The sequence below is a fragment of the Hetaerina americana genome, unplaced genomic scaffold (assembly GCF_022747635.1).
Source record: "Hetaerina americana unplaced genomic scaffold, ioHetAmer1.1.p SCAF_1, whole genome shotgun sequence".
Lineage (NCBI taxonomy): Eukaryota > Metazoa > Arthropoda > Insecta > Odonata > Calopterygidae > Hetaerina > Hetaerina americana.
Genome location: NW_027286069.1, coordinates 74,939,680 through 74,964,225, shown reverse-complemented (window position 1 = coordinate 74,964,225; position 24,546 = coordinate 74,939,680). Strand labels below are relative to the sequence as shown.

General features: G+C 39.5%; 1 protein-coding gene across 1 annotated transcript in view; it reads left to right on the top strand.

Annotated features, from left to right (window-relative positions):
- The first annotated feature begins 9,013 nt into the window (after positions 1 to 9,013).
- Positions 9,014 to 24,546, top strand: part of C3G (C3G guanyl-nucleotide exchange factor) — a 46,294-nt gene continuing 30,761 nt past the window's right edge. Inside the window, exons 1-5 of the mRNA XM_071583595.1 lie at positions 9,014 to 9,083; positions 19,000 to 19,271; positions 21,296 to 21,435; positions 21,847 to 21,994; positions 23,423 to 23,682. Coding sequence (XP_071439696.1) covers positions 9,014 to 9,083; positions 19,000 to 19,271; positions 21,296 to 21,435; positions 21,847 to 21,994; positions 23,423 to 23,682 — 890 coding nt within the window. The remainder of the gene's footprint in view (positions 9,084 to 18,999; positions 19,272 to 21,295; positions 21,436 to 21,846; positions 21,995 to 23,422; positions 23,683 to 24,546) is intronic.

Below are 24,546 nucleotides of genomic sequence, written 5' to 3'. Positions count from 1 at the left end.
GGTTAACTCCTTAAATAATTTAAAACAATCCTAGGTCAGGCAGTTCTGTTTGAATGTAGGCGGAAGAAAAGCGAGAGAAATGCTCTTTATATCGCCTTCCGTTTGATCCGAAGGCGTGTTGCCCTAAAAATTGTAGCAATAAATATTTACTGAGTAAATAGCACTGTATTCTAGTTTATCATCCTGTTTTGTTAAATGTGTTTAAAAGGGCAGATGACAAACTATACTGAATATGGGATTGATTTTTTAAAATCTACGAATGAATTAGAATAGTGTTATAAATGTAGCCAGCAGTTATTTAAAAACTATTCTAATATTTATATCTTGAATCTTGAAATACCAGCGATGAGGTCTTGTTGATTTGGTAATAACACAGTTAATAGTCATCAAGTTAATGAGGTAATTGAGATTTTAACACGGGAAAGTTAAAATGAAAAAGGTGAGCAATAATTAAGTACCTTAAACTTTGAAAATATGGCTTTTTATTGCCTACAATTTGTAAATTTCAATCAATTGGACAGGACAGTAGCCTAAAAAAAGCTGTACGCAGAGTAAGCAAAGAACGAATTCCGCTGAAAACACTGCGAGGAAGAAGAGGCAAACATCACTAGACATATTCTCTTGTAAAAATCTCCGAAATCAGTAATGGAATAATGGCTTTGGGGAGAACGCCAGAGGAATATCAACGGCGGAATGGAGGTGTGGATGTTCGAAGAGGTCGAGAGGTTAGCTTGTGAGAAATGGAAATGTTAATTGCAGCTATGACCAACCGGAATTCAGTTGAAAGTTTGTTCAACACAATAAAACAACGAGTCTGTACAACACGCACCTGAATCGCTGAAGAAATTGATTCGCCGAGGGACACAAAACCCTCATGATGCAAGTATAGGCATGAAGCACAGTTTTGTCGTCAGATACGAGATTCTCCGCAGTAAAATGTAGTTAGTTTTAAATAAATTGTCGACGACGCTTATTGCATAATTTGAAGGTCGTATTTCCAAAAAAATATATAAGGCCCGTCGTCGGTTTCGTTAGAGACGTTGCAAATCATTCACTCAGACTTTTTTATTGCAGTTTTCAAAAGTTTGCAAAATGCGACCATTTCTGTTGTTCACTGACAGATACACAACAGGTTTCTCGTTGACTCGTACAGGTGTTTTTGCTCCATTTTCCAAAATAGACTGTAAATTTGGAATATTTATCTATTCAATGGCAGTCCCGTAAGACAAACAGTTATATCTGAAATTCGGAAGAGATTCAACTGGCGTGGCATATAGATGACCTTAAACCTAAGGCGTACGGGCTTTATTCCTGCCGATGGGAAATATACTTTTAAACCTCACTTTTATTCGAGTTTCGAGTGAAGGACACTAGGTGCATTGATCCATAGAATAAAATGTTCAAATGCTAGATCAGCCCGTGCCTCTCATTTTACAACGGACTCGAGTCAACTCTAGACTTTGTCTTTACCCTTATTACTCTACTTTTCTGGCATTGACCTGATTGCCCATATTTTCTTAATTGTGCGTATAAATTACCATCCTCCAACTTGGATAAGTTATTATCTCTATCAAATGTGTGCCGAGATATACAATGAAAAAAGCATCAGTGCTAATGGTGGCATTGAAAATCAATTAAACAGTTTGATGACGATGGTGATCTTGAAGATGAATGTCCTGTCATGAATTACAGAATTAAAAGATTTGTATTTATGCGTTGCTTCTGGTATCTCAGACTGTGGTAATTGGCCTATTGCTTCGTGTAGTATACCAACTGAAAGCCATTTTCATTAAAACCCTTCAAGTTTGATGTCGTCCAAAACATTGGCGATCGATTTTCCATATCCCGTACCTTGACGAAAAGAAAATTATTTACCTTAAGGACACTGTTATTTTCGGAAGGGCACTTCAAAGCGTTTGAAGGGCGGGTGCAGCCATGTCATCAATCCTTAAAAAGAGTTAATTGATCGTTGGCCGTATAAATATTTGCGCCCGGTTGCCTAGCCAAAGAAGACCATGGGGATGTTTGTCGACTTCGATGCCCCCGATGTAAAATGTCGATAGTGTTGACGTTAACCACTTGCTGCGGCGTCCGTTACGTAAAGCGATTCCTCGAACTCCATTGCTTTTCCAGATAGTCCAGTTATTCATTCAATGGTTGAGGTTGATTTATTTTTTTTATGGCTTTGGATTTATCCGGGAATATTTCTGTGGCTTGAATCTACCTCACATGACCTCGCTATCACTTTTTTTTTCTTGTTTCACTTTTTGTGGTTTCCAGGCCCCCAACTGCCCGTTACGAATGTACTCCAAACATTTTTATAGGATATTTCTGTTTTAATTACTATACTAACGCACGATCAACTTTCTTTTTCTTGTTTACATTCCGCAACATGTTTTTGGCGGAAATCGCTTATTAGGTGTTCCTTTGATTCCTTTATTGTAAATATCATTCATTAGATGACTTTCAAGTGGCTAATGCCACATTCGTTGCTAGTAATACCAAATTCCTGATTAATTAAATAACGTTTATTTAGTCCCACGTCTGTCACGTGTGAAAAATCGGTAAATGAACCGTATCGGTGTTGATACGGTGATTTTGGTGCCATATGTGCACCCAAATCACCATCTTAATATTGATATTCCTTCTGTCATCAGCAACGTTACCTATAAGGCCTGTCCCAAAAGTAGTAGGACTGAATCGATTTAAAAATGTTTAGCAAGAAATGATACCTTCACTCAAAAGACTTCAAAGTAACACCCTTGTGCGTTCACTCACCCGTTGCGAGCGGGTCTTCCACGCCTCGTACGCCTTCTGGAAGGCGATGGCCGGAATGCTGCTAAGCTCCCTCGTCATGGCCTGTTGTAACCGTCCACCGAGCCGTAGTGACGTCCTTCCAGCCCAGATTTGAGACGGGGAAGAGGAAGAAGTCTGGTGGGGTAACATCAGGGCTGTAAGGTGGCTAAGGCGAGGATTAGATGCTCTTAGCAGGTCTGATAGATAGGCACACTCTCTTGGGGAGACGACTCTTGACGCAGGATCACAAACGCATCAGAATGGAAATTTCTGAACAATGTTTGACCTGTTTAAATAGCAACCGATGAGATTTTCTGCGCCGGTTTGTAACCATAGATAAACTTGGGTTTACTACTATACCCCAAAAACAAAACAGCAGTCAAAGCAGTGGAAATATTTTGATCCACCACCACCAAAGGAAACAAAGACAGTACGGTCTGCCGGAGAGGTGATGGCTTCAGTTTTATGGGATGTGAAAGGGAATCTGCAGATAGATTATCTTCCCACTGGTCGAACAATAGCAGGGAAATACTACGCTAACCTCCTGGATCAACTATAGCAAAAGATACACGATAAAAGGCCAGGTTTTTCGAGGAAGAAAATCATCTTTCATCAAGAGACAATGCACGCTGACACACAAGTGTTGTTGCCATGGCAAAAAACGTGAACTAAGATGCGAATTGTTGCCACACCCGCCTTGTTCGCCTGATTTGGCTCCATCAGATTTCCATCTCTTCCCCAAGCTCAAAATTTTCCTCGGTGGGCAGAGATTCTCTTCAAACAAAGAACTAACAACCGTAGTCGACGGGTATTTTGCAGGGCTGAAGAAATAAATAATGAATAATTTTTAAGATGAGATCAAGGCATTGGAACAACGTTGGACCAAGCGCATTAGTGTACAGGGAGTCAATTAAAAAGTTTCACTGAGGTAAGCCGTTTATATCTAATCCATTCCGAGAACTGTTCTAATTATTCTCTTAGTAGAAGGGCGATAGAGTGGGAACGCTAAGTACCCACACACTCACACGCCCGCACACACTTGCATATTTTTTTCTTGAAGTACTTTCATGCTTCCTATTTTAATCTTCTTAATTAATTCATTTTTTTCTTTGATTCACCGGCCGCCCACCTAAGCAAAGTATGGATGTTCATGTAGGCGGCAACACATTCTCGGAAATGTTATCCATTAGTGACTCAAGGTGGAGTGTGATGCACCACGTGTATTGTTGTTAGTGAATTTCGCCTTCCGATTGCAGGTGGTTTAAATACTCCTTTATCCCTTTCTAATTCGAATTGCCTTCCATTTTGCCATGCTTTAGTGAGCTTAATTGTTGGCGGAAATTATGTATAATATAAGCACCTCATTTATGCGCAATATTTCGTGAAACGTTTATTATATTACCGAAAAAATGTCACATTTTAGATTTTATTCCCTAACCGAATACGCCCATCCTTTACGAAACTTGGGGAATTTTCGTTCAGTAGCTAGTACAAAATGCATTCCCGAATCTAGGGAATCACCCGATCTGTTTGTACGTAATTTCACGAGATTGGTAAATGATTTTCTCGATTTGATCTTTATTCGAGAACAATCGATAGAATGTTCTCCTTTTCCCTTTGGGATTTTCGCTGACCCTTTCTCTTAGTAATTTATGTTTTCCAAAACTCAAATTTTGTTCATTGGTACTCGGCTGCAATAGATGTGGCTATATCATGGTTATTATTATACTGGCTGCGTATACCCATTCTACTGAGCCAGCTGGAATGGAACGCCAAGTTGGGTAGTACCAGCAACGGGCAGTGTGTGAGATGAGCTTAATTGCCCTGTCGAGACAGATGACGTTTTCAAGTATCGCGTCTTCACCACTCCTTGAGGAGAACCCAGTTGGAAATTGACTCCTGCTATTAATCGCTGGGAGTTTTTAGGACCAAGCCAAGGCTTGAAAATGAGGTTCCTGGGGAGAACACAGTTGCGAGGCTTGAGTGTGTACATTTATACCGGCCATTGCCCTCTTCGTATTTCCAATAACAATGGGACCACGAGTGTGATTTCTAACCCAATATTTTTTATGTCTGAAATTAAGTAGACTTTAAAAAAGCATGTACATTTTTCTTTTCTTATTTTTCATATAATTTTGTTTTGGTCTTTTTTTTAACCCTTCGAAGTCATGCCCAATCTAATTTGTGCATTTTTTAAAGGCATAATACTCACAAGAAGCAGAGTTACGGACGCTAACAAGAAATCTGAGTATCTTACGAGTATTTCTGCATACGTCCATATTGTTTGGACGATTGACGGCCGAGGCCCGTGACGTCCAGTCTAAATGGGTGGCTAAATTTCGTTTTTTGCCAAGTATGTTCTAAATGGAAGTTGAATGGTCTCACTGAGTCTGCTCTAATTTGCATGGTTGTATTAATTGACACTAAAGCTCGACGTTTGTCTCACTCGCCCGTACGTTGGCCTTGCTTCAAAAGCTATTCCCCTTCTCTTTGGGAACTTTTTATCGTCGCACGGTAGAGCTTTATCTCACTTTTTGCATAAGAAAAATCATCTTTTTTCTTTACGATCTGAAATTTGTAGTTGAGGTGAATATTTTATCAGTAATCATTTTCTTATTGTTTCTATCAACGATTTTAGATATGTTTAGGAAACCGTTTTGGAACCATAGATGTTCACTAAGTGTTGTATATGTTTTGTCCTGCTGGACTTTTTACTAATATGTAAACTTATTTTAATATTACTTCTGAAAAGTTTGGAACTTAAATGCCTTTTCCCATCCTCACATTGTGGTAGTCGGGATAAAACACTGCTACTACATTTTTTCCGAATGTTTGTTTTTATCACGTAACAAGCAAGTATTCCCTGGGTTAAATTTTTTATCATGTGAACATTGGATGACATGAACAGGAGAAACACAGTGAATAGTCTCATATGATATTGATCAGTGAGATTGAATATTTTACTCAAGATAGTTAACCTTCAAAAGTATGGGCTTCATTATATATATTATAATTCATACATAATTATAAAACTTGAATATTGCTCTGTTTTTCTACGTAATCGCCATTTCGATGACTGCATTGACATTAAATGAGTTCTTTATCAACCTTAACAAACCACTGGTTTCTGAGATAGGAATTCGAAGTAACCATGTCAGTTACGTGATTATCTGAAGGAATATGTTTGAATTCTTGAGTTATCTTGTAGTTTTTTTTTCAGAACACCTCTCTGCTGTTCACGCGATAGAACAATCGTTTCTTAGTTGTAAGTCGAGAAGGTAGGGCTGTACTTATCGAAAGTTGAAATCCTCTAGTGACCGTGGGCTCTCCTGTCTACTCTCGAGCGAGGCCATGGCCTTGCACATTGACTCTTTACGTCTGCCATCCAAATGTGGAACATGATTAATTGATATTTTTACAACTCCAGTTTAATTGATGACCATATTTTCTCAGCTTATTGCAGTAATAAAATTCTCTTCGTTCTTGGGCTGGCTCTTACTAGCATCTTATCTTGGAATCTCTACATGCTTAAGTTTTTGGAAAAGCTAATGCACAGCTGTTAACGATAATTTTTATGTAGAAGCGAGAAGGGGAGATAATATTGCTCCCTTCCTCCTGTTCGACCGCATTTAGAGTACTCGTTCAGTATTTGGAATCAGAATGGGGGAAAAAAATCGTCATTTATATAAAGCTCAGTGAGTCTAATTAATTGTGGAATGTTATGAAGTAATGATCAGTGACACTATGCTTTCCGTTGAGTGGAAGATAATTTGAAACATTAAATGCTAGATTAAAATTATTTTAAATACCTTGAAGGGGATGAGTTTATATCAAAGGGCAACTTAGATTAACTTCCACTTGTCGATCGGACTCCGAAAGTATAATTAGGGAAATGAATACTATAACCAGTACATTTAGGGACTGCTTTAGGCTTTGACTTTGAGACATCACAGCTTAACGTTTCCTGATACTCTTTGGAGAATTTCAAGTTACAAATGTACACCTAAATATTTTTATTGATGAAATTTATCGAGCCGAAAAATGCTCGCAGGTGATTTCACAGAAATCTGTATCAGTTGTAGAAAGGAACATAAAAGTCTCTAGTTTGCTGTTAAATATCGGGAAAAATATTTTGTGCTGAAATTACTGGGTTGCCCAAAAGAAATTTGAACTAATGGTTGACATTGTGTGAATGGGTGATTCCCACTTCGTTTCGCTGGCTAATAATAATTTTAAAATTCTCTCCCCGCGTCAAGTATTTCATCGCCTTAAAAACGGCTTCATAAAACCAGCAATGGCGTAAACTGTTCCCAATAAGATGTTTGTATATATTTATCCAGCATCAAAGTCTTATCAATAACTAGCTTGGGGCATTTTCCATAAAATCAGCTGAGTATTCGTAGAGAAAAGGATAATTGAAGGGGAGCTGAATGGAGGAGTGCCATCCAGCACCGAAATTTTTCTCGATCCAAAAGTTTTTAGTTCTAGTAGCCAATTAGTAGCTGTTTTTTAATTATTTCGGTACAAAAATCTTGTCTTTTGAAAATCCCGAGAAGGTAGGATTAATAAGATCGTGATATAAGCATCGAAGGCATGTGGTATTAGCTCTTTCAACGTTAATGGAATGAAAAAGCTGGCCACGGTTGTCTGGTGGGTAACGCACACTTCAGCTAATCCGAAGGTCGCTAGGAGTTCGATCTCGCTGCGACCAAGGACTTTGATCTAGCCATGAAATAGTTATCCCAATAAAATCACTTTCTGCTATGGGCTGACAAATTTATGGCATAACTAATTGTTACTATTACTGCAACGGAGTGCAAAAGAATTTATTCATAAGTTTGTCTTATTATTGTTTAGGTGAATTTTTCAGTGACTTTTAATTGCCTTATTTTTTGTGTGTTGAATTAGTCATTTTAATCACCATTCTGGTGTGCTTCATTTACAACACTTTTTTTTCTACGATCGTGATGATAATCTCCGCCTACATTGTTCATCATTCAATCTTATGTGCCAATTGTCTTCCGCCACACTAATGTTCATTTTGTCCCGCAATGCGTCTTGTTTGTACTTAGGAGACTCAATTGTTCGGACTGATCAATTTGATCTACTTGTCCAAGAGTTAATTCTTAGAGAATGATTTAAAAAATACTGTGTTTCTATAAATCCACAAACTACTGCGATAAATGAGATATGCTAATGAACTACTCCGGAATAATTTTTAAAAGTTTCGCTATTGAAGAAATCTAGTAAGGGAGGAGGCATCAATCGTTAGCCCGTTCGATAAAACAATTAACTATGATTTATGCATTGGTAAACAACAATGATGTTGATGCCGGGTATTATCTCTTTATTGTACGTAAAATGCTCCAGTATTTAAACGGGAATTAATTTTCTTTTACCGCTGTCAGCAAAATACGTGTCGCATCAAGTTAGCAATGACACGCTCTTTCCGAGTATTCTTCGCCAATGCGAAAACTGCACCTGCTTGAAGGTAACTAGGTTTTGCGGCACGCCCGCTATACTTGTATGGCATAATTTCGCCCTTCGTTTTTCTCCGAAAAAATTATCGAGTCCTATGTCATTTTTTCTATGAATTAGGCGGACGACTGGATTCCAAAGCTAATACCGTCATGACAAATCATTAGATGTGTGTGTCTGAGAGCAGACCCCAAGATGGCATTGGCGCCAGCTGCCGATGACGTGGGCATTAAAATTCGCATTTTACGTTTCAGTATCCACGGCATGAATGCCTATTCCGGTAGTTTTTTTCTCTCATTGTGGATGCCCGGTCATTGTTCGCCCACTTTTATTGCGTCTAATAATGGAGCGTAACGAGTGATTCATGCAGCGTGATTACGCGCTTCATGTGCCACTCAAGGAAGGATGGCGATGATTCCATACTGCTCCCTTCTGTTCGATCTGTCCCAAATCCGTGAAAGAAAACCTGAATTTGGCGTCGGAATATGCCGAAAATGGTACATTTTTTTGAGGAATGTTGGGGATAATGATATGATGAACAAGTGTAAGCGTTAAAATACGGGAAAAATGAAATGCTAAGCCAAAATGTCATGCGTTAAATTTGTGTTGTATTACGTCTTTTCGGGCGGCGATAGAGATTTACAGGAATCCCTTATTCAAATCAGGATGATGTCGCTTAACGCAGCTAGACGCAGGTTTTTTTTTATTCTCTTGTGTACCGGAGATTTTTTTATTAGCTATGGCGAAACAGGCTGAGGAACTGGCCTCCTTTCTGGTTAGAATATCAAACGTTGGAGGACTCTCCGGAGGTAAGTGGTGAACTCAACCCTGAGCAATCAAAGCGACTTTCGGTTGACTTAAAAAAAACTAGTTTTGGATAGAGGCGTCCTATTTGAAGTTCGCCATAGATGATGGATGTCACATTCCTGTCCTCCTTATGAATAATTACATTTTTTCTTCATTAAAATATATATTAACTTTATTATATATCTTTCCACTGTGTAGCGAGTGCTATTGCTTTCAACCTGTCGCATATTTTGCCTACTAAGAATGTTCTCACAGTGCAATAAATACCGAGGTCTGAAAAATTAACGGAAGTCGTCACTTATAGTCATCAGCAATTAACTCAGATGATCCTTTCCTGAACGTTCTTCTCTCTCGTTTGGAATTGATCTGCTTTCATTCTTTACCATCGAACATTATTACGACATGTTCGTGCAAAACTACATTTGTGTGTCACAAGTAAGTAGATGCCTCCCAGTCAATCAGCGACCAGGTTCCGTCGGTGATCGTGGTCGTCGGAAGGAACTTTTTCCATCCAGAGTTGAGTCTGAACGCTGTTACACTGTGGGGCACATCTCTTGATTTGTTATGATTGTCAACATTTAATATGCGTTTTGAAATGAAAATTTATTACGTAAGCGGAATAAAACGTTTATCGCGGTTGGTGAATAGTAATGCGGTATTCTGCGAAGTTATTAATTCTTGGGCAGTTAAGAGTGGAAGAGATATATTCCTAAAAAACCTAGCAAAGTAATTTATTTTGGTCTATATCGCAGTAATTTATTTTGATCCATGCGTCAACGAGCGACAATCAAATGAAATGCACGCAAGCTTTTCACTAAGAGAAGTCATGGAAAAAGATGAAAAATGCTTTTCACCCACTTTTGCACAGGTATTTTTGTCCTCGTGGAATGCCCTGGTTTGCATTCCTCGACACTTGGGCACCACCGTTCTCGTGGCGCGAGGTCGACGGCGTCGCAGATGGTGCAGTGTCCCATTTCTCCATCCTGGGATCAACCGACCCATTCGTTACCTGTCCTCCCTCAGCCCGCAAGACGGGAGAGGACAGCACCGTAAGTGCCTCCTCGTATTTTCACGCGCCAACCAAACGATGGACTCCAAAGGCGCGACTCACCTCCGGTCAGGTCGCCGACCAGTTAGTGCCCTCCTACCCACCCTATCTTCAGTCTTCTTCCGCCTCCACCGACAGTCTTACGACCCACGCACTTGCGCGGGGCGGCTTGTCACCCGGGCGCGATGCCTCTCTGTATGGCGTTCGCGCCGCATTCCGCCAGCCCTCCTTTTTAACGGGTTTCTGAGTTTACTGTCGCTGTGCAGTAGGTTCAGACTGCTATTTTTTTCGCTGTCCGCCAGGGACCATCTTTCGTCCCGGTTTTCCCTTTCTTTCGAAGAGGTCCTTTGTCCGTAGCCCATAGCGTTCTGGCCTTCCTATCAATCTTTCCCAGCGTGTTCGGGCGAGTAGAACCGAAGTTGCTCGTTTTCGAAATTCTGTATCGGTGCGAAGTGATGGCGAGCACCGTGGGCCGAAGGGACCGCTCAACCTCTCCTTGCCTTCTGCTCATCCATCTTTGTTTTCCTCTCCTTCCCAAATAAAGCCATGAGAAGGGCGTTGTAAGGGACAGAGGAGGGAGAGGGAAGGCCTTTTCGCTCTATCCCTTCTCCGCGGGCATCCCCCTCGCCGTCTCCCCAGGCCTTTCCCCGTGACTCATTCGTGGGTCTATCACAGGGAGAGGGAAGAATAAATCACACGCCCACAACTTGGAATTCCCTCTGGATCAAAAGTCTGTACTCCTTAGTCCATCTGCCGACCCTCCGTTCTCCTTCCCGTGGCTCACTTTATTCGAGTCACCATGCCGGTCTCTCGAGAAACGAGTTCTTTCTTTTTCGTGCCTTTTATTTCTCATTGCTAATCTTCGTTTGGTTCTTGGGAAAGAGGAATTCGACGGCGAGGGGCACGATGCCTCGTGTGTCGCGTGCCGATTTCCTCCGCTCCACCCCGCGGCAGTCGCGGTAGAAAGTTGAACACGAAAAGGAGATGGGATCGGCGCGCGTACGTGTGCTTTTTCATCGTCGTCGCCCTCGTTCTCCCTCGTCCCGCGATTGAGTGAGGCGGTCTATCTTTTCGCGATCCTCCGGCGTTGCGTCATTGCGTGAAGAGCTCCGCCTCGGACAGCGTCAGTGCTGCTGCCGTGCGGTGGGGTTTTAGTTCAAAGGGTGGGCCTTATCCGTCATATCGGGTGTTGTTGCTAGTGCGGCGGTAAGTAGCGTCCGGCTTTCTTCTCATCCGGTTGCGTCCTCCGTTCATCATTGACAACCGTCGATGTTTGAAACCTCTCGTGCATGAAAGTGTTTTTTTTTGTCCGCGTAGGAAAGACTCGAGGCCGCAGACGTTCGTCGAACAAAAGTGTACGCGTCTCACAAGACAGGGAATAAACGGCTGGAGGGGTGTTGTTTTCTTTAGTTCTCTACATTTTTTGGCGAAGAACCCTTCCAAGAGTGAGCGAAGCGACAAATGAGTTTGTTTAGTGACCCATCAAGGTGTGAGGGGTGTCACTTGTTTTGAAAAGAAAGAATTATACCCCATAGTTTGTTGCCGCGACTCCCGTGACCAAGCCAATGTGGAGTTTACTGAAGATTGAACTCACCTCCGAAATCACCGGTGCCTTCTAACAACTCCTGCAAACAGAAGACACCGCAACTGCGGCATCGTTCCACCAAGCACGTTAGTAGACTTTTCTAAGAAACATATGCACGGTAGGTGATATCCTAGTTGCTTAATATCACTTATGGTGCATTGCAATTTTCCTCTTTTTAATATTTTCTATTCTCAAATATTTAAACCTTTCATCGTGCCGATTGTACTGTTTTAGCGTTCTTAATGTATGATCCTTTCATGCAGAACTTATGATCAAACGAATAAACTCATACATATCGTGGAATGGTGTATAACCATCTCTCTTCTCGAGGAAAAGGTTTTGATGCCCTTTTGTGGTTTCAAAAATTACTCGTGTGTCATAACCGAACGAAAAATGCCCCTTCCATAGTCCCTGGGAAAACTGACCGCAGAAATATAATTTTCGCGGAGATGCCAGGAAAACATGCTTTAGTTCGCGCATTTTTCCGCGAAAAAAGTCGTCGACAACTAAGAATAGTTCGTGCCGTCATATAGTCTTTTCTTACAGGCTGTTTTGTATCCTATTAATTTTATCATCGGAAGAATATTTTTATCTTCTTGTCTTATCTTTTAGGGCTCTTCTACAGTTAGTTATTCATGTAGAATTTTATTTTTGGACATTGATATAAATACTAACATGTAATTTATTTCCTCAGAGATTCACTGTCATTGATGTTTTTTAAAAATTTGTTAGAATGGTTAATTTCTCAAAATTCTCATTTTTTTAACAATGAATATCGTTGTCCAAAAATCCAATTTCAACATTATACATGTCTTCTCTATAATGTTCATGTGTTTTGTTAGAAGTGACAAAATATTTATTTGGTACTTGTGTCCATCCAAAACCTAACTTAACCGGTTGAAAATTATTTAAAAAACATGTCTTCATTACCATGTGCCACGGTTAAATTCACTCACACTGAGATTCTGAGCGCCACAGAGAAATTTTCAAGACTCCTGAAAACATTCGAAAACGTCAAATTCTTTGATAAAATTCTGTGAAACGTTTCAGTGATGTTTTTAAGAAACTTAGTTTTAATTGCTCTGGCTATGTTATTAAATTTGATATTGCTCTATGAACAATTATAAAAGCTCTTAAATATATCGTAAATTTTAGAATAGGGCCTATCTTAGTGATGGTTAAAACGCAGGTATAACATGTACTTACATGGCTTACAGGTTATTTTAACCAAATTTTGATCGATTAAGATAGTAAATAATAGGTTAAGAATAGTCATGTCATGATCACTCATATATTGAGTGAAACGTTTAATTAATATTTTTGGATTGTCATGGTTTATAATGAATCATCACCAATGGTTTTGTTTGAATGCTGAAAGGTCCTAGTTTTTACTGTAAATTATAAATTGTTGGTATCTACTGCTTATGTGTCAGTAATAATTTCTCGTTCCTCTGTTAAGGCTCCCACCCAACAAACATTCATTGACCAATCTGGTACGATCTATTATCAAACTGATCTCTATTACCCCAAGGAATAATCTTTGTCAGGCTAATGCTAAAATAGACATCTCTCGAGTAATCGATTGAAGAGACCTCGGGTTTTTTGTGGCCGTCTAATTGAAGAGAGCAATTATCTACATTAAAAGTGAAGTCCGTGGTGGGAACAGGTTTTTCGAAGCATGCATATTTTATCATAGAATCACATGCTAGAAGCCAGCTTAGGAGAAATTTTTAATGTGGAATACACTCTCCATCAGCTAGATCAACTAACTTTGGGTCGATTTTGCCATTGAAGAGTCCCTTTTCATAGTAATATAATAATACCAAATTTGACCAAATTCTCGGGGAAGTAACCCGCAACAGTTTTAACTCCGGGGAGCTCATGATGAAACGGTTGAATGGTTGGATAAACGACTTTTTTTAGGTGGAACGAATGTAAATGAAATATCGCATCAGTGATTTTCACCTGCATTTAGAAATCAATGCGCCCTTTAAACACCACTTGGGTGGAGTGTGCTTTGGGCACACATCTTCCCCTACCCCCTTCACTCCATACCCTCTCCTTCGCTCAATCACGCCTCCCTCTTTTCCCCCTTCTTCCTCTGGCCACCGTCCTCCCACGCCGGTGAAGAGGAATCGTGCGTCGCGTTCTGGTGGTGGGGGGGGGGGGTCGGGGCGCGTGAGAGAATGTGCCGTCTGTCCTCTCTCACACTCTCTCGCCGGCCCACGGCGCCCGTGGAAGAAGACAGTGCGTCGGGAAGGTCGCTTGAGTGGCTGTCGCCCTCCGCGCCCGCCCCCGCGGTCTCAACACTCACGCGGACTCCGTATCCAGCTCCCTACTCAGTGCGAGGAAGAGTGACGCGTCTTGTTTCTCTATCTTCAAAGAGAGTCCTCGTACGTACAAGGGTTCTCTCGTGATTTTTTTATTCACTCTTTGCTGGAGAAATGGAGTAATATTTGTCTCTGTAGCCACCGGGAGTCGTCGGGTAAGCTTTTGCCCTTCTGTGATTCCCTCAACTTCTTAAGTGTTGCGGACGCCGGGTGACCCCGGTAGAGAGGTGCGTGGTGGTTTTGTTGCGTTCGAGTGCTTCAGTTATTCTGTGTGTATGGCACCCTTAGTCGTATGGGAATGGTGGTGCGTGGCGTTATGTAGATCCTACTTCATCCTGAGAGAAGTTGTGGTACAGTTTCGTAATTTAAATGATAAAATTTTGTAATTCCAGCCTGTAATTATTTATTTCGCTGAATGTGTGTCGACGTGCCTTGAGTCCTTTCGGGACATACGTACAGTAAATATCCGGTGTACGCGGATGCACTGTGTTATTTTTAATCGGTTTGAATTTCTACGTCGGCCGCACTTATTCAGTTAATCATTCAATCGTTCAAAAGATGGCGATACTTTCGAATAAGTTTCGCAGTTTCCGGCGTGATGTAATGGAAGGAATTCATAATCAAAAAAGAGTCATGGTATTTTTTCACGAAATAAGTTTAGTAAATGACGCATGTTACTACTCGCAGGGTTATTTTCAGGTGAAAGACAGGCCTTGAACCTGAATATGACCGTGAATCGAAAGGCGCGTATTTATTAAACTTATTTTGTGGAAAAGTGCTTTGTTTCTTTTTTGAAATACGGAATACATATCAGAATGCGGAAAATGCATTCACATGCAAAACGAAAGTTAAAAATTCATAAATCGATCGTTTCAAAACGTAACGGCAATTGTGACATGACGCTGGAGCTTCATGGCAGTTTTACAATGTTTACTGAGGTTGAAGAAGTGATATAGACAAACCCAGAAGAGTGTCTCAAAAATATCTTTTAGAAAGATCTCTCGTTTCCTGGCGGAGGCCATTTGAGTGCTAGAGCGTGTCGAATTACGTGCTTGGTATTAGCAATTCTGTTTTTGCTTCTTCCAGCGGCATGATCAACTTCAGAAGTCATTTCAAAAGAACAACAGAACCTATGCCCGAGGTAAGATTCAATCACTTCGATGATGGGCGTCCCCGTCTACTTGTGTGTTGAATCTCATTGTTTTCTTTTTCCTGCTTCCGGTGTTCACCTGTCCATGAGTTTTATATAAGTTTATTATTTCGGCGTATACTTAATGACAGAGGTCATATTTCATGAAGCCAGCAGATATGCTAATTTTTATGAATACCAAGGAGAAATATTTTTCGATACCTATTGTTTCATTTAATCTGTTTCTGAATATTCTGAGTTATCGGCACTGAATGAATCACCGTTTTACCAAAAAATTTTTTGGCATAATGCGTCATGCAATTTCGGGTGAATATTTCGCCCACCATTTTACGCCTCTTTACGAAATCCTCGCGTAATAATTGCACTACGTTTTGTACTTGGGTTTTCTGGAAAAGAGGTTATTGGGATACAAATGAGCATCCATCTCGATTTTCATGGGAATTTTCAGGACGATTGAACCTAGTAAACATGGTACTTAATGGACATAATTTCATCTGCGAGGGACTTAAAGGTTGGCTGAAGTGTTGGAGGGGATGGATACTCATTCCCATTGAAAGAGTTCATCAGGAACGGAAGCTAAAATTTTACAATGGCATTATTCAAGTGCAAAGTGTACTGTTTGTTTCTCATTTACATTGAAAATCAGATATGACAGGCTGTTGAAGGGGAGAGCGAGGATGAGGAGGTTTTCGTGAATAGTTCCGTCGAGGAAGGTTACAATAAATAGTTTCAAGGGAGCAGTATGAAATTTTATTCTTTCAGTTTCAAGGCTTTTCGAACGCCGAGGTCACGAGTGTTTAGGGAATCGGACGCCAAGAGTCAACGTCCACCCACTGCGATATTCACTGGCCCGACCTTTGCATCGTCTGGGCGATTACTCGGATCATCAGGATAAACCGGCTTTTATGGCCTAATGGTTGTCAATCATTCGGCCTAGGTAGTACCTTTCGCACGCCTGTAAAGAATATGTTTAGGTCCGATGGAGAGTGCAGAAATGGGATAGTGGCAAGGTTAAAAGAATATGGTCTTAATTCTCTTTTTTATTTCTTGAAAGCATTGTACTCCACTCCTTTTTTTTCCCCTTCGAAAGTTCTTGATCCCTTGTGAATGCAACCCTAGGGGTTGTCTCCCCTCTACCGTCGCTCTCGGCGATGTCGCGGCGTCGGTTTCCCGTCCTCAGTCGTTTCTTTTCAGTTGTGAGTTGAGAATTCTTTTTGTGTTTTCTTCTCGCGACAATGGACGGGAGGGAGAGAGCGACGGTGGGGTTTGGTGGCGTTTGGAGGTCCCTTTTAGCATTCTGAATCCGAGTCGCGCGCGTCTTTTTCTTCTCTTTCCCTCCACTTGCCTCGGCCGCCTTCCCAGCCCCCGTCTCGCATTCGCGACAGTATCTCAGTTATATTTTTTCCCGGGCGCGGCGTGCCCCGCCCCTCATGGCGCCAAACTCCAGCTTCCGTCCTCGCCCCATTCTCCTTTACTCCACTCACTCGTGTCTCTCTCTCTCTCTCTCTCACTGGTTCTTTTGCATCAACTCTTTCTTCGTGCATCTCGTCCTCCTCCGTATCTCTCCCCATTCCACTCCCCGACTGGACGAGATCCTTTGATGTTCAATAATCGTGGATTGGATGCGGTTGAACCGCGACAGCGATCGAGCTACAGAAGAAACCCTTGTGCCATTCATTCAGTTGGGAAAATCTACTCGCGAAGGCGGCCGTCTCCAACTGCTCTCGCAAATCTGAGCGTGTGCCGATCAAGGTTTATTCCTGCATTACTTTTATTTTTGGTGTGATTTGATTAAGAGAAATGCCTTAGTCATTTTGTGTTCTTTGTTTTTATGCCGTCAGATTTACTCTGGAATGATAATAATTTTGTGATTAATTTCTAAGTAGGTGGTGTGTAACGTGTTTAATATAAACGTGGATCTATCTCAACCGTTGATGTTTAAGAAAATCAAATTCTATTTTTATAACTCCTAATCTTTTTCAGATTTTTCTTTTGAACTATTCAGATATGAGTTGATTCAGCTGTTCAGCGTAATACAAATGTCTGTGAAAGTTGATTCCTTTATCCAAGAAACTATCTTGAAAATCCTTTGGCCTTGGGTATGTTCGGTCAGTGATGTGAATTCCTAGCCAGCTATTTATGTCGATATTCTGAGAACCCTCTGCCAATCATATTTCAGCAAGCTTTAAATGGTATGCATCGTTTACATCTGCACAATAACCTCTCAACTACTTCCCACAAGGCCGCTTGATGGTGGGCGTTAGGACAGCTACGAAAAAGGAGGAGATGAAGTGTTCCGTGAATAGGAAACACCGACAGATTCAAACCAAAATAACGATCACGTTGTATCAGTAATGATAAGCGAATGCTTTGATTTTCTGTGTGGTTTCTTTGATTTTGGGCCTTCTTAGTTGCCGATGCAGAAGCAAATATCGACAGAAAGTGAGGGTTAGTCAGTCAGTTCCTTAACTTAGTTTTATATTTTCCATCTTCAACTTATTCTCGTCTTATGGCCACCCAAGCTTTTTTGTCCTTCTTCTTTATTTTCCCAAGGGGTTTTCTGTTTTTCAAATGATAAAATAAGATTTGTCTCTGCCGTACATCGCCGTATTTTTGGTATTACTTTGGTTCACCAGCAACGATTTGATAGTATAATTTGTATTTCGGTTTATAGTGTCGCGAAATCCCGAACTCATATTTCATTTTTCTTTTTGAGTTGCTCTTTTATCAGACGGATAAGTCATAGCTTATCTTAGTTTGCTGTAAGAAAATATAGGGGTAAGAGAATACTAATGTTGCCGTCGGAGATTCTCTGCGTGGGCAATGTTGGTATGATGAAGTCATATTTCATGCAAACAGTCACACGCTATCATTGCTATTAGTCATTGGCTTGTAGTGTGGACTTGGTACTGATTCAGATTCGCTGTGAGTACTCAGTGTGTCTATGTTGCCATTGAAGTTTGATGACACATTTATGATTCTTTAGCTCCGCCCTTGTTATCGTAATTTGATGCATTTTGAAATAGAGTTTTCTTTGCTTGATGTAAATCAAAGAAAAATTTTAATTTTTATGAATAGGAGTGACCAAGATGGATAAATTCGCAGTTAAAATGTTTCAAACCAAGTTCCTATCGTTTTCGGGGTGATAATGAGTGAATGCGTGTAGAAATACGCGATTATTTAGGATGATTCCTTTTACATCACTTGTGTTATTTCCGTGTGTGCATGCATAAAAGTTAAATTCTTCCGCGCCAAACTTTTTGTCACGTAGTGATTTCTGTTGTGCTCAAATTTTTGTTTGTATCGTTGGAAAATGACTTCTTGCAATGAAAACAATTTGAACATAATTCACTTTTTAAGAAAATTAAGATTAATTTCTGACATCGAAACTTATTCCAAATCCTTGGATTAATGACTATGTATATTGCCGCTAAAATTTGAAGTTATATACGATTATGGCTTTTCATCGCATCCGAGCTGTATAATATCTTTTGAAGTCATACGGACATTTGAATTCCCTGGAAACTTGATTCCCATGAACGTCATTGGACACTGTCCTCCCGATCCTGGTAATTTTTTTGCAGAAATGGGATGTTATACTCACATGGGATTCACAAGTGTCCCGAGCTCTTTTGGCTTCGGTTTTGAAGAAGTCGTGGAAGAAGGAAGGGGGACGAATGGTTGGGAGCGCGAAGGGGTGATGTTTGGGGTACACAAGCATACACAACGCGTACCATTTATTCGAGCGCTTGTTTGGTCGGTTGGTTTGTTATTCCACGTGCATTTTGTGTGTGTGCCTGCTCAGGAGGCGACGGGGGCGGCGGCGGGGGTGGTAGCGGAGGTGGCAAGGGCAGCGGAGGGGGTCGCTTGGCGAGGAGAGCCCGCTCCTTCAAGGAGGACTTCCTGGAGATATTGGCCGGGATGCGGTCGCCCGGGGGCGGAGGTTCTGTGGCCACCAACGCACATAGCTCCCCAGCCTCTACCACCACGTCAACGATGGCGGGGGATGGGGGCGGTGGGGCGGGAGGAGCCGTCTGCGGCGACTCGCTCCGGGAACTCGAGAGCCTCCTCAAACAGGTAAGTTTTCAATTAACGCAGCAAGCCCACCGATTCTAGGTTTACTACGTATACCCAACTTGTGGTGTTTTTCTAAACATTGTTCTTCCTGGCAGAGCCTTCCAGTTTTGAGTCATGGTACGAATTATTGCTCCCTCTCTCAGAATTTTCTACTCAATCAAATTTTACAGTGAAAGTCATCCTCCCATAGATGCCTTCCTGTAGCTTAAAGAGACATCACTTATTTAAGTAACTTGCTTCCCAAAATAATGAAAAAATCTAATTGATTGCATTAATTCATTGAGAAAGTTTCACACATATTTGACGTCTGTCTATTTGTTGAAGTGACCATTACTCTATATCATCACTTCTCACTCAAGGCAGAAGTATAGGTAACTATGGCAAATTTTTCTAGTGATGGACATTTAAAACTTTGTGTGTTTACTTTTTCATGAATAATATGAAAAACTTACAATGAATGGAAAAAGTAGTTATGTTAAAACATTTGTTTTATATCCCCTTTTTTATTGATCTATTAGTTCATACAGAAACTGCTGAAAACATAAATATGTAGCATAGTTTTGTATGGCTTTGAAGCTTAATTAAACTTGGGCCAAAATGAGTGTAGATTGCAGGATTTCAAGTAATGGTTGAGGAGGCAAATGAAGAAAATAAATTGCCAGAAATGAAAACCTTTAATGAAGTTATAGTCATGGTCGGGAAAGATAGGCTTTCGAGGGAAATTCAAAGATAGCAGACCAAGCGGTTGCAAGAGATAATGAGAGACAATGGGATGCTGAAATTGGCAATAGATGAGAAAATGCTGAGAAAGCAAGGGAGGAAAAGAATATGCATTCTTAATGAAATTTAGGGAAGTAGCAAGTATGCAGAGCCAAAAAATGAATTATTGTAATATGTTGCATGGGGTTTAAGGATCTGCTGACGGATTTACTGCTGTGGCCTCTCCCGTAGTTTTTTCGAATTTGTCAGGTTTTAAGTATCTTTTGAGTAACTCTAGTGTTTACAAGTAGAGTAGTGTGTAGTGTTAGGGTCCATCAAAAGCCTTCTCTAAGCCAGTAGACTATTGCTAATAATAGAAAATAATAATTTGTCTATGTGTGTAAGGGTGTGTCAGAGAACCTTTTAATGGAAAGACATTTGATGGCTTCCTCTATTATTTTCAATCTCAGTGTGTTTTTCAGCATTAGATGATGACCGTTTCAACAGCACATCTCCATTTCATTGCTTCTCTACAGTTTTTATGCTAAAATATCCCCACTGATGAAAAAGAAATGGTGAGTGCTATGTATTCATGTGTGCTGTATTATAATATGCCAACATTTAAAGTTGCGTTTTCTTGATGTGGCACATACTGTTATCAAAGATACTGTTTAACAGCAGCTGCCAAATTTCAATGAGCCGAGCATTTGTATCCACATGAATAGCATTTGTAATTCTCCTCACTGATGGTGTGAAATTGAAGCTATTTATTGCAAAAGGGATTTTACTGGTCATTGAATTATTTCTGTTGAGTTTAAAGCAGCCCCTAGCACATAGTATAAGGAAGGAGAGTGAAGAGAAATAATTATTTATTGCAGTCATTGTGTTGTGAAGATGTTGGTGAGTACAAAGTGGGCACTACTTTCATTAAATATTGATTATCAGGAAAATGTTTCTTTTTCTGTTGTCATCAAGTATTAACCATAAATTTTCCATTACCTCATTAAATTGCCTTACATATTTAAATTTTATCCCTCTGGTGCATACTCTCAGTGTAGCATAAAATGCAGCATAAACAATTATTGATTGCTAATATTGAAATATATTCAGCATTTTTGTTTTAGATGTTTGGTGAATGATGACTCATGTTTACTCTGTTCAGGTGAAAGATAAGATTATTCTCTACATCTAAATGTTCACATGTCCGTTTTGAACTTCATATGCTGAATTATTTCAATTTAAGTTGGGAATAATTTTTACTCTAAAATATTGTGTGGCAGTGTGTTGGATGACATGTAATATAGAAGAAATTTTTATTATTCCAGGTCCGTTTTGCTCTGAGGCACTTTGGTGATGTAGTTAATAAGAACACTTTGGAGATGCTACCAGGAAATGGGACTGTAGTTTTGGAAACGGTTGCTGGGATTCACAGTCTTCTGAAGAACTTTGCCCTTGATGGTCAGAGGTAATTCAAGCTTCTTTCTTCTTAATTTAACTTTCTAAACACATCCATATGAGGTATTTTATTTGGATGAGAAATTACTCTTCATATAATATTAACCAGGAAGTGTGCTTAAATGTTATGGCATTGTTTGGGACTAAAATGTACTGGGTTTCCCATATGGTCAAAATTTTAGTCTCTCAATAGTTTCCTATTCTGAAATTTAAAAGGCTCTAAGTGACAATCTATAGAAAAAAGTTTTGACTCCTTATGCAGTAAAATCTGAGGTGAAGAATATTTATCTTTCAATAAAGAATTCATATTTGGTTGCATAAAGATTTTTACATTTTGGATCTAATAAAAGAAGTAAAAATCCTCTTTCAAACTCCACTCAATATTTCTGTAGTGATTTCTCCCAAAATTTCCATCTCATAGTTCCACTGTGGCTTCAGCAACGAATCAGGTTTACCAGAGTGTGGCACGCCTAATTAAAGTCTGTGATGATGTCCTCATCCATGGAGAGGCAGCTCTGAACAAAGAAGAAGCTATGGAAGTGTGTTCATTGGTGGGCGATGCCGTCCAGGTAAGAAGTTGATATAATATTTTTCTGTTCCCTGCATTGGTAATCATGTGAGGAAAAATGCAATTAATATTTTTAGTAAGTGTTTTTGATATATCTTGTAATTCCATTTTAAATTCAAGTTAAGGGATGAACATAAAAAAATTGATAATTCCTAATAGAATTTTATTTGTATGGTGTGAGTTAGCATCAATGGAGCTAATCATCATGCTAAACTTAAAAAAGACGTATGATATTGTCTGATTATGACTTTGTGTGAGTTGAAACCTCAGGCATTCAGTTTAAACTCTTTGTGAATTATTTAAGTTTTTTCATATTCATTAGCAATCACTTCCAGTTAAGTCATGTTTTCAATTATATTTGCTGATAAATGATGGATTTATTTTTTCTCTGATTTTATTTCCTATTCTGAGCATAGCCTCAAGCTTTTTATAAATCCAAAGCTCCAATTAGTTTTAAATTTTGTCCATACATTTGGCCTTGGACCATCAACTCATATACTGAAAATCTTTGCTGATATTTCCTACAGTTACCTTTAAATTATTAATATGACATTACTTGTGTTCCAAGAATCATGTCCAATGACAGCCAAACTCTAATATGACTAAAGTCATGCTTCATAGTATTCTCTATTCCATTTTTCATTTATACAAAGTCATTCAAGCTCAGGCATGATGCAAAACAGTCCAAGAGCAGTAAGTCTAATGCAAAATACTGTTACTATGGAAATACTTGAATTTCTTATGACATTCTTACTGGCCAATGGTAACAATTGTTGGCAAGCGATATAATCTTGCACTATGTGTAAGTTTTCCTCAAGTTGAATTACTGTTGAATCACTGTTGTCATACTGGAAGTTGATAAGTCTTTAAAGCATACTTTTTCTTGGTTTAAAATTATGACCTTTTCTTGGTTTGATATTATGACTTTTTCTTGGTTTGCTTTGCTGGGATTAGTTTAGGTAGAATTGTATGTTAATAAATGAGTGGAATTCCAAATGTCATGAAAATACATCAAAAATTGAAATGATGCAACTTATTCAGCCCACCATTTTAATTAATATTGCTTAAATTCATAATACTTGCCTTTACTCAGTGGCCCATTTTGATAAGTGTTAATTTTCTGCCATACTCACAGGAATACAGTAGGTATTAGTGATTGCTAATACCATCTTAATTATGTACATATGGTAATTTGTGTCCTCTACAAATCAGCAGGACGTGATTTGTTTAAGAAAGAAAATTATTTCTCTCACATATTGAAGCTATAACTATTTTGGCTGGATAAAATCAAAACTAAAATTAATGAATTATCCACAGCATTATTTAATTTGATTCAAGAGTGACTTGAACTTTTACAGCTTATGCAATGCCGCTAAACCATTATGAAAAACATAAATCTCTTAATGACACATGTGCTTACTTTGTATAGAACCTAGTGTCTCTGGTGAGGGACAAGATGACAGCTCCTCGTCCAGAATCAATTCCTACCAGCCCACGTGTCCTGGGAGATGATGTACCTGGCCTAGAAGTAACACAGCCATACACTCCTTCAGAAAAGAGAAATGGTTCAATGCCTGAGATACCTCTCTCACCAAGGGAGAAGCTCATTTTGGAGCAAACCTCTCGCAGAGGGAGGGGAGGATCATCAGATGGAGATAGTCCACCACCAAAGCCACCTCTACCCAGCAGGTAGGTTAAATCAAATGGTTGAGTTCATACCTCTCAATTTAATCATGCTAGACATTATTTAGAATGTTGAATTTTTATGCACCATATTTCCTAGTTAATAAAATCCACCCTGATTTTTCAGGTTATAATTCAATAAAAATACTTGTACAAGACAGAAAAGGATCTAAGTATTTTGATGTTCACACTTAAGGCTAAGAAAATTGAATAGTAATATTAAAAAATTAGCAGCTACACATATATCAACATTTATTCATCAAAAAATCTCACTAATTTATCATCACTGTGACTAAATGATTTCTGCAGTTATTTTCACTGTGGTTGTCACTTTCCCTTACACAATGTCATCTTCACTTCCATGTAGTGCATTCCAAGATTCACATTGTTGAAAAGACCCAATGATTGTCTCGCTTTTAACTCTTTGCCAGAACGTTTTCAATCCTAAACACCAAAAATTGATGTCTGCTTCATTTTTCCTGTCGCTATGGTATCATGAGTTAGTGCCTTATAAAATTTCTTTTGTACTCAAGTGGCTGTTTCAGTAGGAGCTTTGACCATTTAGGAGCACATGAAAGTAATATATTTTACTCATATCTGCATTTACCAAATCCACCTTCTGCTCCCTCTATTCTCATATTTGTCAGTTAGAGATGGGCCAAAACGTCTTTCAGCTGCCTGATTTCCATGTTCTGAAGTTTAATTCACGACTTCAAATTTAAATACAATTCTGTGTGACAGTCTTTTATCATAATACCCCATAAGGTTGTTATCATTTTAAACGTAAAATGTAATACTTTGTTCCATTATTATTTTGATACCAATGAAATATGTATTAAAATCAACCATTTTGTATATCTTTACAACAAT